This window comes from Crocodylus siamensis, chromosome 10 (assembly GCF_052110815.1).
Source record: "Crocodylus siamensis isolate JL-2025a chromosome 10, ASM5211081v1, whole genome shotgun sequence".
Classification (NCBI taxonomy): Eukaryota; Metazoa; Chordata; order Crocodylia; family Crocodylidae; genus Crocodylus; species Crocodylus siamensis.
In genome coordinates, this window is record NC_143404.1 from 57,278,931 (window position 1) to 57,291,547 (window position 12,617).

The window sequence follows — 12,617 nt, forward strand, 5'->3', positions numbered from 1 at the left end:
GGGTGATCCTCAAGCACCAAGTCTGCTGGCCTGGAGGCACTCCTGACTCCGCTCCCAGAACAGGGGCTCTGCTCCAGCCAGGCCGGCCTGGGCCCTGGCGCTGGCCGGGGGATGCTACAGGGAGGGACATGCTGAAGAGAAAACATGCTGACATCAAAGCTGAAGGAGCCACCCCAAAGCTCCCGCACCCTCAGCCGAGCAGGACCCACTGGAGGGAAAGCGCCTTGCCCTCGGGTCACAGCAGAGGGCGTGGAGGAAAGGCAAGAAGAGCAATCCCGGCCTGCAGGAAATACCTGTGGCTCAAGGGCTGCACCCTGAGTCACCTCGCGCCCCGGGGCAGACACCCTCCTGCACGGAGGGGCGCGGGCACCGCCGGGCCCGGGCCCGAGCCAGGCACGGCCTGCCGGCGCTCACGCCCCCAGCGGGGAAGGGCGGCGCTGGCAGGTGACGGCCGGCTGGGGGGGGGAGCTCAGTGCGTGAGGAGCCGGCGGGCGGGGCCGGCAGCGCCGCGAGGTCCTGACAGCCGGGCGGCGGCGGCGGGAGCGGCATGGAGCTGTGCGCGGGGGGGCAGCAACGCCAGCAGCAGCCGCAGCCGCCCGTCTTCGGCCAGCCCAAGGTGAGCGGCGGGACGGGGCGGCCGGGAGCGCGGGCAGGAGCCGTCCCTCGGCCGGCCGGCGGGCGGGAGGGAGCCGGGCTCGTGCCGCTGCAGCCCGGCCGCGCCGTCGGGGGCAGGTGCAGGCTCCTCCGGCCCGCCAGCCGGGCGGGGGCGCTGCGGCCTGCCCCCGGGGCAGAGCCGGCCGAGGGGCTCCCCCTGCGGGCCGCAGCAGGCGGGGAGTGCTGGGCTGCAGGCGGACTTGCGAGAGCCCTCTCCGACGGGGGAGCTAGACATTTGGAAAGCGGCGTGCAGGGGGCGAGGTGCAGCCTCGCTTGTTAAACAACACCTATTTTTTCTCAGTTAAAAGCACACTAGAAACTTGAGTGGTTGCCAGGGGCTTGGGCTGGATTATTGAGTGAACACAAATATAACTTGATTGGAATAAGTTCAGAACCACCTGCGGGGCTATGAAATAGCAGCTTCGTTATCAGGAGCGGGGAGCAGAAGCTGCGGCAGGTAAGGCCAGCTTGACGGGTGGGACATGGAGACGTTACATTACAAAGGAGGGACGGCCGTTAGCACCTGCGGTCTGAGGCGTTTGGAAAGGATCAGGCAGATGATAATGAGCCGTGAAGGCGCTGCCCGACTTGAAATGCCAGGCAGTCGGTTTTACATTTTGGGTGGAGCAGGAATGGAAGTGGGATGCAAGCGCAGATCCACTCCTGCCCTCTCCCCTCAGCCTGCCTGATGCATGGGGTCTTCCCTGGTGGTGTTAACCATGGACGGTGTTAGTGGGACACTAGTGGCATTGTTGGGAGGATACCTACTGCTTGGAGACTGCCAGAAAGCCATTAGATAACAACTTTCAGTCATTATCAATTTGAATTGCATCAAAGCATTGACCTATAGGTGGAATGCTGTGTACATGGGCAATTCCCTGAGTCATCCCGTTCCTCACCACACCAAGCATTTAAAACAAAGACTATTCAGGAAAGCTCTGCTCACAGCACATTGGAAGAATAATTTGTATTCTGTGCTAGATGAACATAGAGCAAAGAGGTGGCTTGGTTTTATTGAAAGTAGATAAATGCATCTGTTGTGTAACATGCAGTATACCTCTGACATTAAGCAGTTCGGGAACAAACGTGTATTCTAAGCTGAGCTTGCAGTATCTTGTTTAATGACAGCTACGGGTCACGATACACATGGACACGCATGCACACCCTCTGCTGCTTATTATCTGCTGCTCTGACTTTACAGGTGTTAGAGACCTCTAGGAGATGAGATGTGGCCATGTGCAGGTGACCTTGTGTCCAGGGAGGATTTGAGGAAATGCAGTGCTGATCTGGCAGCGGTGGCTTTTTCGGTCAGAATTGTAAATGTTCAGTTCAGTTCTTTGCTAGGGATAAGATTGTTTCTACCACAAGCATCTACAGACCACAGCTGTAAAATGTTACCCTGGTAGTTACTTGCAGTACATCTGAAACATGATCATGTTCTTATGTTATTTATAAAATAAAGATGTTTGCCTGTTTATACTCTTGGCATCATATAAAGGAGGAGAAAGTAAAGAAAGAAATGCATGTTTCTCTTTGGATCTCATTGTACTATTCTTCACCTGTCAATTTTTCTTCCATGGAAGAATCCCTGCAGAAGGCCTCTTGTCTAGGTTCTGGCACCTCCGTCCTGGACTTTTATGTATTTTATCCAACAAGCATTCGGTGTAAATGCAAAAACTATCCTGGTGTAGGTACTGCAACACATAACTTTTAGTCTCTGCTGAGCACCCCAGCCACTAGCCTGTATAGAAGTGGCATGCTCGCCAAAAAGAGTGGCTGTCAAAAGTTGAACTCCAACCCTCCCTGAATGCCCCTCTGATCCCTGCTCCTCAGAAACGTCCTTGCTAGTTTGCGCCCTGGTGTGCAACAGAGCTCACTTGCCACACACAGCCGCTTCTTGTGGCCCACATGCCGTGCATTGGCCACCCTGGCTGTACAGTCATGTTTTTTCGTGCTCTCAATCACTCTCTGGCCCAATGAACTGTATGCTTTCTGCACAGGAACGCAGCTCCCACAGAAGGGATGGAGAGTGTCGGTCTTTCCTAGAATAGTCTAATCTTGTTTGGACACTCTGCCAGGAGCAGGAGATATGGGTTCAACTCTCCCCTCTGCCCTCCTTTGGCAGAAGAAGGTTTGTAACCTGGGTCTCCCACTTCCTGGGCCAGCTTAACCATTATGTTACTATATAAAAGGTGGACCCATGATGACACCAATAGCATTTCTTTGTTCAGCTGCACTTAAAAAGGAAACAGTGGCTGTACTCACTTATTTGAAAGAAACCCTTCTTTAGGGGAGGGTTCTGCTTTGTGGAACCTGAGCGGATAGAGGTGCCTACCTGCAGCCCTCAGCAAGGTGCCTGAAGCGTGTTTTCCCATTTGGTCAGCTCTGGGGGCTACCCAGCAAGCATGCTGACTTTAAGCAGCTTGCTGCTCAGTATACCAGCTGTTGGGCCCTGTTCTGAGGCACTGAGTCTCCCACACCATTCTGGCCTCCACTCTGGAAGTTAGACACAGCAGCCTCCAGCTTTGAAGCACTTCAATCCTTGTTCTGAAAGGTCTATATGTGGTGAGAGCACGCAACGTCCATTGGGTTGGGGTGGGAGGATGCTTTAATTCATGGCACTTTATGTAAAGCACCAGGAGTTAGAGCAGGGCCCTGAATGTCTGTAGGCACCCTTAGTCTCTGGGTGGCTTTTCTTAACGAAAAGGAAGATGGGAGAGGAGAGACAGTCAGGGAAGATGCATGCAAGACGCTGTCTTTTTCAGGCAGCTTCTTGAACTTTGCCAGAAATTAAAACAGAAAATAAACACCCACAACTTTGAAATGACCACCAAGAGGTGAAATTGCCTCAAAAATGTGACTGTAGTTCCTTTGTTCAAAAACCATCGTCAGTGCTGCCCACTGTCACTGTTGTACCAAACCAGTGGAACAGCCCAAGACAGTAAAAGTGACAAAATGTTAGAAGTTGGAAGGTGAGTGCTCCTTTTCTGTAAAGGGACTGAAACTGTACCTTGCAGAGTTTGTTTTTTTTCTTTTTTTCCCAGATGCTGCCAGTGTGTGACTGAGCCCTGTTCTTCCTGCACTTTTGAAGAGTACAGTCACTGAGTCTGCTAGGAACAATAAGCCATGTTAAAGTTTGTAATAGACCTGGGGTGTCAGTCACATTTGGTTTCCCATGCTGGATCTGGCCTGTGGAGCTCCATCTGAGCTAGATCCAAACCTGCCTTTGCTAGTGGGACAAGTGGCAGCAGGAAATCGTGGGAGTTACCACAGCCTTTTGTCACCCCAATGGCACTAAAATATGACTTCAGTGGTGCTTTGTACCCTGGAATTTGGTGGTGGGTCCTGCCCCCAAATTCCTGGCCTCTCCAGGTCTCTTTGGCCTCTGTAGGCCAAATGCTTGATACCCCTGCAATACACTGGTGCTAAAGAAATTGTGGAGCAAACAAGAAAATGCTTTTGCTGTCCATGAGCTACCATTATCCAAGATCCCTTGCTGTTGATCTGCAGGCTAAGGCATGGTCCAATTGTAGTTGCTTTAGTGCATGATCTCCTGTCCCTAATCAAGACAAATCTCTCCATCTTCCACTGGAGTGTCCTGCAAGCATTTGACACTATTGGTCCTGTCCTTTGGCAACAAAGCTTCAGGATATATGGCAGTGTCCTGAAACTGTGATTGAGCATATGTCTTCACTGCAGTGACTGTAGCTTAAACATACCTGGGCTGCTTTTAAACTAGGTAGCTCGATGCTGCCAACTGAGTGGCTGCAGTGGCATGGATCACAGCATGGGCTGCAAAACCTGTCTGAGAAGCTGGGTAAATACCGAGGTGTCTTACCTGTGCTGAGCTCCATGCTGCAGGGGATATATTGCTGGCACTACCTCATTTAGCTAATTTAAATTAGCTCAGGTCTGTCTGCCAAATGCAGTCACAGAATAGACAAGGAGTAGCCAAATTTCCTAACCATCTAGCTTCAAACAAAACTCTTGACACAGCTGTGAGCCACAGGACTCTGCTTTTGAGATGTGTGTGCCCCAGTCTCAGCGATCTGTGCACAGTGCTCCAGCTCACATAATGACTTTTAGAATAAATAAGAACTGAAGAGAATAAAAAACAGAATAATGAAAGAACAGAGAGAATAAAACAATGTTTTTAATCAACTGCTTCTCTTCCTTCAGAAGCCACATTTAAACTTCCTGGGAGCCATGATCTGACTACCCCTGCAGACATACCCTAGAGGTACATGGCAGGAGCACGGATTTCCCTATAACAGAAAAATAAAATTTGTAGCCCACTGTCTCTGTAGCAAAACTTTGGCCCTATTGTCAACCCTTTGAATTGGAGCTCTGGTGCCCTGAAAGAGCCTTTGTTTTAGGGGTTCCCTTCAAATAGATAAAGCTAGTTTGTAGCTGACTGCATGTGCCTGTATCAGCTGAGCAGAAACCCTCTAAACAGGAATCTCAACACTCGCTTCTCTGCCTATTCAGAAGAACAGCAGTACCAGATAGGCACTCTTGAACATGCATACTGTGTCCCAACAGACCTTGCAGCATTGCACTTGGGTCATCATACCCAAAATAAATTCAGGATACATTTTATATGTGGGGCAGGTGTTGCTTTGAATCCTCCAAGGTTCAGTGTGTGTGCCAGGGCCAAAATAAGATACACAGCAAAAAGTAACGGGAGGAAGGATGGGAATACATTTGGCAAAACAACATAGGAGGGCATTCTCTGTAGTCGCTCCTGAAATCTGGGCTCCCTCTTCTTGCGGCCTGCCAGGGCCTCATCCTGGACATGTTCTGAAAATGCTGTAAGACCTTCCTATCTGGGCAGGCATTCATAAGGCCTATTTAGCAGGCATTGCTATGTAGTTTAACACTCTGCTGTATTTAGTTGCTTTGTTTCTTGTGCCTTATATATGTCGTTTCATTCTCTTTTGTAAGCCACCTTAAGCCTTTTGTAGCAGCAGCTGCAGCGTTTTCTTGAACCGTACTGTAAAGATCTTGAACTTTACTGTAAAGATCTTTTAATTCTAATGTTGATGCTTTACAGGAGCAAACAGTTTTCTGCAAGGTATGTGGAGACTTCCATGTCAGATAAGTGGCATCACTTGGAGTGAGGTAAAGTTGGCACTGGTATAACCTGCGCAGCTCGTGGTTAGAGTAAGTAGCAACCCACTCCCAGCTCTGACAGTCGCCCTTTTAATGGTTAGGAGAGCTTAGTGCTTAAATCTGGATGCCATGAATGTGCCATTTCCATATTAATTCACAGTTATCTTCATTTTAAAGCATTTTAGGTGAGCTTCCATACATAAAGTAAAACAAGATATGGTGGCCTAAATAGTAGAATTGCTCACCCAGAACAAAGTGATCGTTTAATGCACTGGTTGACAAAGAATCAGCAAGCTGGATGTGTCTTCTAGCATAGAAAGATTTTGGTGACCTCCCAGAATTTAACTGGCTGAAAGCCTTTTGGCAGAGGGATAAATTGTTTTCCTGGAAATAAGAATTGGAGGAAGATGCTATCATGCCACATCTAAGTTTGATTGACTTTTCAAACCATGATTTTGGCCTCAGAGTGGAGCTTTAGGGTCATGGATCATTAGGCAGTTTACTTGAAACACATAAGAGGGAATGACGCAGTCTAGAGGACTGAACATGTGCCAAAGCATCAGGAGACCACATTTTAAATCCAAAGACTCTTGACAAAACACTTCACTCTGCCTCCTACATGTCCCCTCTTGGAAAATAGGGTTTACAAAGCTTTACCTCACACTGGGATTTTGAATATTAATTTAAAAGGGCTGGGTCAATAATGAGCTTATTTTCACTGCAGCGTGCACTCAACAAGATAGCCTCTAACCCAGCCCCTGCCCACACAGCAACAAAAGTCAAGCTAGCTGGCTATCAGAGGTCAAAGAGGCCTAGTAATGCAGTGGGGAAATGGCTGCTCCATTGCTAGTCGAGTGCTTTGTGGTGTGGCTGTGCACATTTTAGTTAAATGAGAAATGTTAACTTGAATACAGATAACTCGGATTAATTTAGTGAAGATTTAGACTCAGTTTGCCCTCTCCTCCAAGTTCCCAAAGGCAGAGGTGTTCACAAGCACAGTCTCTGTAGTCCTTCAAACACAAGGACTCCTGTTTTTGTGCGTGTCCCTGAGTCTCTCCGCAAATGCACACACTAAAGGGAAGGTGTGGTGTCAGCATTGCAGGGCCTTCTGAAGCTGTCTCTGTGACGGTACGCCTCTGTCACATTTACTCAGCGCTGGGCCATCATGGCATAAATGAGCCCTTCATAATCATACCAAGCTTTACAACTATCAAGTGCAATATAAGTGTTAAGTAATCACTATAAAGAAGAAAGATGCTGGGAAAAGTGATGTAGAGCAAGACAACAGCATTGGATTTTAAATACTTTTTATGAACTGCAGAATATTTTTGGTGAGACGCAGAAATCTGAGTCGCACCTAATTCACAAAATTAATCTGAGTTATCTGTGCAGCTTTTCCATTGGTTTTGACCTAAATATGTCTATATCTATAGATATAGGTAGTGCACACTGAAATGTGTGTGATAAATTCACCCATGCATCTGTCTGCCTCTGCAGGCATTTCTAGCTTGGAGAATCATTATGTGGTTTTGATTCAGAAAGAAACAAGAGAAGCACGTTTTCTCCAGTCATGCCTGTCCCTGTCATTGAAAGTCAAAGTTGATTGTGCCAACTCTGGCGCCAATGGGTAGACATCATCTTGCATAACCTTTGGTAACAACGGCTGAATAAGTGTGCCTTTGGTTGCAGCTGCTTCTTTTGGCAAAGGTTATCCCTCTATCCTGTGCTGAAGTTTGACCTTAACATTTTCCACTTCAGGTTTATCGAGCTATTCAGCAAGTGAGCAATTCAGTAATTGCAGTAGGTAATAACTGCCATTTCTAGCTATTGTTTGCATCAATATTGATACTGGTATTTTCTAAAGTGCCATATATTCCTGCACTGATAAACACATTGGAGCAAAGTCACTGATAAATAAAAACTGTCTTAATTATTTAATAACTGTTGGCTGGATTATCCATTAACACCTACCTGAACTAATAAAAAAGGGTGGAATGTATTAATGCCAATCAGAATTGTTTGGATTCTGGAATTTTGATCGAATTAATTATTGACTGATGTAAGCGAAAGGCACTGACATTTCCAAATTCCTAGGTGAAAAGGTTGCTAGTGCCTGTTACTTGATGCTGGTATAAATTAAGAGTAACAGCACTGAGGTCAATGGAATTACATAGTTTTACAAATTGGAATTAAGTTCCATGGAGTTTTCCATAACTGGAAGTGTAAACGAAAACTGGACCCTCAAAATGGATATATAGTTGATCTATAACGTGACTGAGGTGGTGCCATGCAAAACAACAACCCAGAATGTTTTTCTTTTATTACTACCTGTGAAATATTTTGCTTTGTTCAGAGCTTTTCCCCAACATATTAAAAAAAGATTTTCAAATGTGGAGTGTTTTATTTTGTCACAAGGTTTTTTGTATCAGTAGCTTCCTTTCTAGAACTTTTTTCATTTTTTTTTTTCTAACAGTAATCAATTATGCTAAATGTTTTGGTTATTGCTCTTGGAGGGGGAAAAATCTAGCCAAACCTCCCTGCCTCCCCCGTCCCACATCCAGTCCTACTAATAACTTTATTGAGAATCAGTTTACTGGATATATGCACTCTAAGAGATTACCTCTCTTTCAGCACTGCCCCTACTTTGGTTTTAGACGTTGCTCTTTAGCCAGGTTTAAATATTGTATTCAGTGAGATGGTCAAACCAACTGGAGATCAATTAGCTTACTCTCAGCTATGGTTCAAACAAAGTATGAAGCCAAGTTGTCTGATACACAGGGGGAAGATAATTCACGTGTCATCTGCCTCTTCAAAGATAGCTTTAAGAGTTTCTTGCAAGTCACAATAGCAGCAGGGTGGAAAAAAATTTTCCTGTCCTGTAAAAGTGTTCAAGATTTCAGAGGCAGACAAAGTTCTTTGAGTGAATCTGATATCTTTTATTAGATCAACTTAAATAGTTGGAAAACAATTATTAAGCAAGTTTTCGGGTTCAAAAACCCTTCATTTAAGTTGGTCTAATAAAAGATAGCGGATTCACACAAAGAACCTTGTCTGCCTATGTCCTTAGACCAACACAGCTACAACCTAAACCCCTGCAAGATTTCAAATACTTTTTCCTGTGTTGGGGCAAACTGAGAGCTTTTTGGATTTTTTTTTCTTCCTTTTTATTTTGTGTGAAAGCGAAGAGAGTGTCAGCCTCCAAGAGTAGCCAAAGTTTACTTGGGCTACTCTCATTTAATTTTTGTTGGAAAATTCCCAAGCCACTCCAAATACAACTCTCATAAAATACCAGGGATGGAGTTTGTCAAATAATCCTGAAAGTTAATTCATAAAGGGAGCTGTGAGGCATCTTAATCTGATTTTGACCTGATGTGAAGTTTAAAGCAGAAAGCACAGTCATCCCTTCCAGTGTCCTCTGCCAGCACAAATGTATCTTGCCACTAGCCCATACCACAACTCCAGGGATTTTTAATATGTAGTTAGTCAAGGGAGACTCAGCATATTTGGCAGTGACATGCATTTCTGAAAGAAGGTTACACAGAGAGCATCTTTCAGTGAAAAATTCTGCAACAGGCAAAAGCCTAAAGCTCTGTGATCAGGAATGAGTTGGGTCTGCATTGTAACTTAGTCCAAAATACACTTCTTTGCTGAGGAGAGAGGACTCGTGCTGTGGCCCATCATGGCAGGGCAATGAGCTTGGAAGCAGAGGTTTCTTACCTCTCCCACCTTGGCTAAGAATCTGTGTTTTACCTTGGTTCTGGGCATGTTTTGCTTACTCAGGCTTCTTCTTGTGGATATGCAGTTCAGTGAAAGCTCTTTAACCTTAGTTATCTGGAAGATTCATTTATCTACAGGAATGTCATGTTCCCTGCATACCCCATGCTAATCGAGCTCTCCACCTTAGAGAGGCCAGGATCTTTTTTGGGTTACTTGCAACTTTGGGGGTCTGCTCACAATTAGTCATTTTTCGTGCAAGTTGCTCACCACTGTGGCTCAGGGGGCTTAAAATGCTCTGCCTCCAACTGAAATTATCTTTGTTTTGGATGCCAGCTGTTTATAAGGAAATAGGAGCAATTAAGGGCTTGTCTTCTCTGCAGTCATAGTGTAGTGTGGCATAGCCATACCAGAGGTATCTTGGATACAGGTTGCACTCTAGCTGTGGCAGGAGGAAGCCTGTGCTTTGCTCTGTGCTCTGCAGTTAGACTGCTCTCAAACTACTACTCTAACATGAGGTTTTGGGTTCATCTGGAGTCACTGCTGTGACTCAGTGGCAACATATTGCTAAAGAATGCTGCTTGATATGACCCTTTTCTTGTCTTGCTGCCATCTGTGTGCTCTTGTTGCCGTCTTCTGTGCTTTCCACCTTGCCTCCCAACATCTCATTCTGTATTGCTCTGGTTGCATAGCCCTAATTATCAGAATCACATAACTCCTGGGCAGAATTTATGCCTGTGAATGATCTGATTTTGACACTGGCTTCGTAGGTTCTGATATTATGACTCCCTTCCCAATCTGTTTTCCAAAAATGAAAAGTCAGTGATGATGCCTGCCCTGAACCTGGTGGCAAAGGTTGAGCTGGGTTTTCCTAGATGAAGTAAAACAAGGATGAGTGTCAGAGCTTTCAAGCCATTACCTAACCCATGCTTCGATAAAGAGATGGGGTTTGCAAGAAGATCTGAAGTTTTCCATGTTAGCGGTTTCTTTATTTCGCCCAGTGGTGATTCCTGTAACTTTGCTCAGGCTTCTGTGAAAGTTCTGGCTCTACTAATGAGGCGTCTCCTCCATTCTGACTAGCATTTTCTTTGCTCCAGTGAAGCCAAGCTGCCATTGGAGGTCCGTGGTTGCAGGGAAGAGGGGCTGTTTCAGCTACATCCAGGCCTGTTCAGGGATTTGCAGAGAGAAAAGCATTTGATGTAGTCTGAAAACCAGTGCTAGGTATGAGCAGTTCCCTTACCTGTTATAATGTGTATACAGAACTATGAAGCATAATGCTCTGCTCTTAGCTAGATGCATCCATCACACCTAGCTTTGATGAGTGTAGCTAAAAGCTACAATTGGTTTGGGATGGAGCTATCTTTTAGTTCAGCAGCTCAGAGCAACCAGTACTTCATCATCCCCCTTTTGCTGCTGTTTTTGCTGGCTCAGAAATCTCAGGCTTTTGTCTTTCTGCAAGTGCTGTATGCAAATAGCCCAGACCTGTGACAGTGAGCAGTGTCAATAGCCATGTTCCAGTGTCAGTGTTGGCCTCTGATTGTGCTTGTGCATGAGGTGGTGCAGGTACTAAGGTGCCTGGTTGGCAGCCTAGAGATCATAAGTTCAAGGCCATTGCAGAAGTGTTCACAGTGCAGCCCTGTCAGATTCTACCTAATCTGAATTCTGCTTGTCACAAGGACCTGAAAAGGCAGAGCTTGTGTGCAGGAGGGGGATTTTTCCTCAATTCAGGCTTGTGAATTAGGAACTCCTGAAAGGGATCAGGCAACGCATGAACTTTAAGCAGACTGCAGAAAACACTTTTACCCAAATAACAGAATTTCCTGAGCTTATCAGGCCAGGAGTCTAACATAGATTAACATAGACTCCTAACATAGTTATGTGTCTGACATAGATTAAAAGCAGGTTTTCCTGAGGAAGCTTCAAGAAACCCTGAAGTAGGCAGATAAGAAGTAACCTGTCTGCAGAGGAAATTCCTTTCTAACCCTTGTCGGTTACTGGCTGGTCTGTACCCTGAATCCAGAAATACATAGAAATAAATGCAGCAGGAATAGAACGGCTAATTAGCTGTGGCTGTATCCAGTATCTACATAACTATCCAACAGCAACATAACTATCTTCTATCTCCTACTGACTTACCATCCTCAGTATCTGCAGGCTAATTTCATATCCTGTTAAAAAAATGCTGTCTTAGTATTAAAATTGTTGCCCTTAAGTTTCATTGATTGTCCCCTTTGCCCTGTTTTTGAAATGGCCTTCGTCATATTCATTATTTTATATGTTTTCTCTAATATCATCATTTTCTCTGAACTGCTCTATAGTCCGGGTCAGAAGAACATAAGAACTGCCATCCTGGGTCAGACCAATGGTCCATCTAGCCCAGTATCCTTTCTCCAGTGCTGGCAAGTAGTTGGTGCCTTAGCAGAAGTGTGTGATAAACAAAATGTATGTAGAATGATGCATCCCATGTCAGACCATCCACATTACCAGCAGTTATAGGTGGAGGGATGTCCTGAGCCTGAGGCCACATCCCCAGCTGCAGTGGTCAATAGACCGTCATGAACCAGTTCTCCATAAATTTGTCCAATCCCTTTTTGTAGCTGGGTCTCTTAGTCTTTTCTTGTATGGCACTCTCTCTGTTTGCTTCACTGGAGAAGTGTTGTGTTTCAACATTTCTGAAGAATCAGAAAATAGTAGCCAGACCTATGGGAGAGTTCTCACTCCCTGCCAGACTGGCTGCCTGTTATCCATTTTAGTTTTAAAAGTACAGTTCATTTGGGCTGAGTAATTTAAACACAAGTCAAGGATGCAGTCTCCTGTAGATTGATGAGATTTATGTGCAGTCCTCCTCAGAGGGCATACCAGGAAAATGATAATGCAGCTTTCGTTAGTCTCTGAATGTAGCAACATCTTAATTAAAAATGAGTTTATTTTCAATGCCTTTGGCTTTCCAGTTTCGCAGTTCTGGTAAATATTTTTCAGAAGATATCTGAAATATCCTGTCTGGTGTGTGTAGGGAGAATGTGTATATATTTGGCTCCAAGGACTGGTATGTGTTATTTTGTGAACAGTCAAAGAATGGTGTAACATTTGGAGAAGAAAGGCACAGATCTGAATTTAATTACAATATTTTATACTCT

The 12,617-nt window shown here is 45.4% G+C and overlaps 1 protein-coding gene across 1 annotated transcript in view; it reads left to right on the top strand.

Annotated features, from left to right (window-relative positions):
• The first annotated feature begins 480 nt into the window (after nucleotides 1–480).
• ADA (adenosine deaminase) overlaps nucleotides 481–12,617 on the top strand; it is a 39,742-nt gene continuing 27,605 nt past the window's right edge. The window contains exon 1 of the mRNA XM_090020524.1: nucleotides 481–616. Coding sequence (XP_089876650.1) covers nucleotides 548–616 — 69 coding nt within the window. The 5' untranslated portion in view covers nucleotides 481–547. The remainder of the gene's footprint in view (nucleotides 617–12,617) is intronic.